Source organism: Sinocyclocheilus anshuiensis, unplaced genomic scaffold, assembly GCF_001515605.1.
Source record: "Sinocyclocheilus anshuiensis isolate Anshui unplaced genomic scaffold, SAMN03320099.WGS_v1.1 scaffold356, whole genome shotgun sequence".
NCBI classification, from domain to species: Eukaryota; Metazoa; Chordata; class Actinopteri; order Cypriniformes; family Cyprinidae; genus Sinocyclocheilus; species Sinocyclocheilus anshuiensis.
In genome coordinates this window covers 1,188,879-1,193,228 of record NW_015554097.1, presented here as the reverse complement: position 1 = coordinate 1,193,228, position 4,350 = coordinate 1,188,879, and the positions used below count along the sequence as shown (strand labels likewise).

Genomic DNA, 4,350 nt, shown 5'->3' with positions numbered 1-4,350 from the left:
ATACGGCATGTGCACACACACAAACCTTGTTTTTTTGGTTTCGGTTTACATACCTTAATCAGTTCTGAAAATGTAATATTATTTTAATGCCAGGAAGATATTTTCATTGTTTATTATGAAGTACATCAATGGGATAAATATCTAGTCAATGCATATTGAATGGTGGTTGAATCATTTATTATTTGTGTTACATAAATAAAGCAGCAGAATTATGGGGCTCACTGGACAGACTGCCACTCACTCTACATGACATTTCCATTCAAAACACAAATTAATTTATTGATAATTATATTCACATATGTATATATATATATATATATATATAAATTTTCACTTATAAAAGACAACTTAAAAACTAACAAGATTTAGTGCAAAGGCAGAAACAGTAAAAAAAAACAAAAAACAACTATTGTTTTTATTTTACAATTTTCAGTACAAAAAACAGTGAGGTTAGAGATGTGTGTCGGCGATAGGAATCCGCCGCAGCTCTACGATTTGAGAGTTAGCCACACTACCTCCACCATGACTGCCGTGGATTGACTCGTTGTCACTCACATTAAGGCTAGAACCTATTTGTGGGTAAAACATTATTCCCAAATTGTGTTAAAAAACTTTACTAGTATTCACCAAGATCACAGGAATTATTATAGATCTGTAAGGATTTAGGTGCATTTTTTTTTTAAGAAAGGGACTTACCTGTTTTTAAGGCAAATATGAGGTCATCAAACTCCTGTGACTCCTCGTCCTGCACCAGATTAGTGTTGATGAAGCCTCCTTCTGTGATGTAGGTCTCGTCCTGAGGACTGTTTGAAAACACTGCTAGGCTGACTGCTGGGCCTCAGTGAAGCTCTCTCCCAGTCTGCAGAGATCTGCAAAATATTACAAAAAAGGTCTTTAAATGTCACAAAAAAAGCAAATAACTACCAATTTTCAAAGCTTCACCACATTAAAATGCCTTTTGTTGTTCATCTAGTGTACTCAGTCTGAGCTGAAAGGAGCCACACAAATCAGCTATTCACCGGTGTGTCTGGTGCAGGGGTCATTCAGAGGTTACGAGGGCTTGGATGTCTATAAAGATGGGTTTGGGGGGTGAGTCAGCATTCACAAGCATTCAGACGTTTCGTAATGAATTCTGGTATAGCTGGGGATGAGATTTATATGTGAGGAAAGTTTATAATGTTACAAAAGATTTCTTTAAAAAAAAAAAGTTTATTTGAACATTATATTCTTTAAACAAATTAATTTATAAGAGGTTTATTCCAGGTTTTTTTCTTTTCTAAACTTGAACAACACAAAAACCTGATAGACTATAATTATTCCTAATCAATGAATGATAAGTCTCACATTATCACCTCAGAAACACCTCAAGTTACAGTAAAACAACCAAACAGCTCCTTCACAGGAGCTGCTGAAACAGTTCTACTCCGCCATCATTGAATCTGTGGAAGCTTCTGTCACGAAAACAAATTCCTCGTATGTGTAAACATACCTGGCAATAAAGCTCATTCTGATTCTGATTCTGATATGCACACTCACATAATTTAAATTATATAATAATGCAGCAAACTGATGATGAACAATATTGTGAACAAGAACATAGCCAACTAAACTCTGCTACACAAACACCCTTTAATATCTTCAACACGGCTGATTTGGGACGCATCAATTCATATTTTCACATGTTTCTCTGTTATTTTGTTGTTATCCCACTAGTGGTCATGCAGAATCGTAATATGAATGGCGTAACAAACTATTTACCAGCTGACACATTTCTAACATTCTCACACTTACACTACGCGACATACAAAACTAAATACTGTAGAGACTTATGTCATGAAGAGGCAGTGATACTTCTGACTCCATTCTGTGACATAAACCTACTCTTTCACTCATTTCAATCATCAAAGTAAAGAACAATTAGCCCCATTAAACACAACATTTCCTTTGGCTGGGCGCTTTTTCCCAGGAGGATGGAGGGAGAGGCCACTCCAGTCCCCCATGTCCCAGGCACCTCATTCTGGTACAACAGCCCATCGACAGTCCTGTAATCAGAACAGAATGTACGCCGGGTGAACTGAGCACCGCCAGGCAGGCACCTAGTCATGCCTGTTTGAAGAGCCTGAGGAGACGGCCACCCCTCAGAGCACTGTTTCCTTTCCTCTCTCCACCAGTCACCTCCTCCCAGCCCAACTACCTCTTGTCTCGAGGCCACATGTGACACTACGAGCTGCTTTAAGCTAGGAGTCAGTGCTCTCATGAACAAAACAGGATTACTTCACTTCTCTGAAATCTGCACTTGGAGGTCAATGTCCCTAAAACTAGAGTCCTGCCACAATCTTATGGATTTGTCCACTCATGCTGTATTTTCAAATCAAAATTCAATATGAGTGGGAAACTATATAATCAATAGATACTACTAAGCAGGGGTTTTGAGAATAAATTGGCTTTACCTGAATAAATAAATATATTATGAACAATTTCAAGCCACTTTGGATGGATTTTTTCTCCTTTATATAAACTTTTTCCATTTTTGGAGCTTAAACTTGAACACACTGAAAACCTCTAACACTGCTGGCACATAAACAAAGTACGAAGAAGTAGGGTGAACTACGTAAAGGTGGAATGAAGCACTGTTAAAGGGTTTTTACTTTCATCCTTTAAGTTTCATGATAATACAAGCCTCCTAAATGTAAATGTAAAACCAAACTAATATTTACTATTAGAGGTGGGAATCTGGTATTTCATGACTCAGATTTTGGCAAACACGATCACATAAAAAAATGACTCTCGATTTAAATTTGTTTTTTCTTATTAATTAATTAATGAATTAATTAATTAATTAATTAACTAGCATTTATGTGTTGAATCAAGCCTCCTAAATGTAAATGTAAAACCAAACTAATATTTACTATTAGAGGTGGGAATCTGGTATTTCATGACTCAGATTTTGGCAAACACGATCACATTCAAAAATGACTCTCGATTTAAATTTGTTTTTTCTTATTAATTAATTAATTAATTAATTAATTAACTAGCATTTATGTGTTGAATTTTATTAAATTATATAAACACACAAGTACTATCGTGTATATGCGAGAAAAAAACTAAGCTTAGAATCGATTTAGAATTGTTAAAAAAATGCAATGCCTTGAAGAATTGATATTTAATAATAGATCTTTCAATATAATTAGGCACAACTTTTTTCAGATAAAAGTGGGGCAGTGGTTTTCATTCAGCAAATATTTTTGCTGTATTTAAATTATGCATCTTAAATCTATCAGCAAATTGTGCTTAAATACATGCCACATCTGGTTAAGCTGGTCAAGCTGTTTAGTGTTTTTTTTTTGGACAATGGCATGGTGCAGTAGGTCATTTGTTACTGTTTTAAGGTGGTCAGCCTGGTCAATCTCATCACCACCAGTTCATAGTCAAGATAATCCATCATCTAAATCAGCTTGGACTGACTAATAAATATAAATGATCTATGAAATCCATAAACTGTTCATGGGAAGGGTAACACATAGGGTACGGCATTTGTTGTGCACTGTATGGCACTGTAAATTGTGTCTCACTCTTTATCTGAAAGCTGCCATCTCAGTTCATCTACTGTAACATGTTGAGGTAAAGTAGAACAGTAGTTAAAACACCCAAGAAAACAATTCAATGTTATCATTTAAATAATTACAAGAGGCTGAGATTCTGCAGCCAATAAGCTTGCTCAGTCAAAATTTAAATATTCTGGTTCAGCGTTCACTGTAAGCTTGTCTTGCAGCACAGGAAACCTCCACCTCCCCAGCTCCACATGTCTAGATCTGCTACGAGATTTCTTTATGCCTATTCATGCAGCAGCAGCAGCAGCATAACTTACATGCTCACAGCAACATGTCTGAGGGCCCTATTTTAACGATCTAAGCGAATGGTCTGAAGCGCATTGCGCAGGTGCACTTAGAGTGTGTCCGAATCCACTTTTGCTAGTTTAACGGCTAGTTTAACGACGGAAAAAATGGTCGGTACGCCAGGCGCACAGACCAAAAGGGTTGTCCAATTCTCTTAATGAGTAATGGGTGTGTATTGGGAGTAACGTGCAATAAATCAATCAGAGTCTCATCTCCCATTCCCTTTAAAAGCAAGTTGCGCTTGCACCATGGCGGATTTGCTATTTACATGGCGGAATTTGCAAGAGCAAAGACTAAACGCTTCTCCAGAGAGGAAAGGTTCTGCTCGTGCGCGAGGTTCAAGTGAACAAGCAGACCATCTATGTGGCACAATAATAATCTTTTACATTGTAATCCTTTCATTTTTAATATTTGGCATGTTTGTTTGCTGCTGTGCGTCCCTGTGTGTGTATTA

General features: G+C 36.8%; 1 protein-coding gene across 1 annotated transcript in view; it reads right to left on the bottom strand.

Moving 5' to 3' along the window:
- Positions 1 to 450: 450 nt before the first annotated feature.
- LOC107669515 (G-protein coupled receptor 98-like) overlaps positions 451 to 4,350 on the bottom strand; it is a 142,545-nt gene continuing 138,645 nt past the window's right edge. Inside the window, 3 exon segments of the mRNA XM_016461784.1 lie at positions 451 to 569; positions 697 to 806; positions 808 to 869. Coding sequence (XP_016317270.1) covers positions 451 to 569; positions 697 to 806; positions 808 to 869 — 291 coding nt within the window.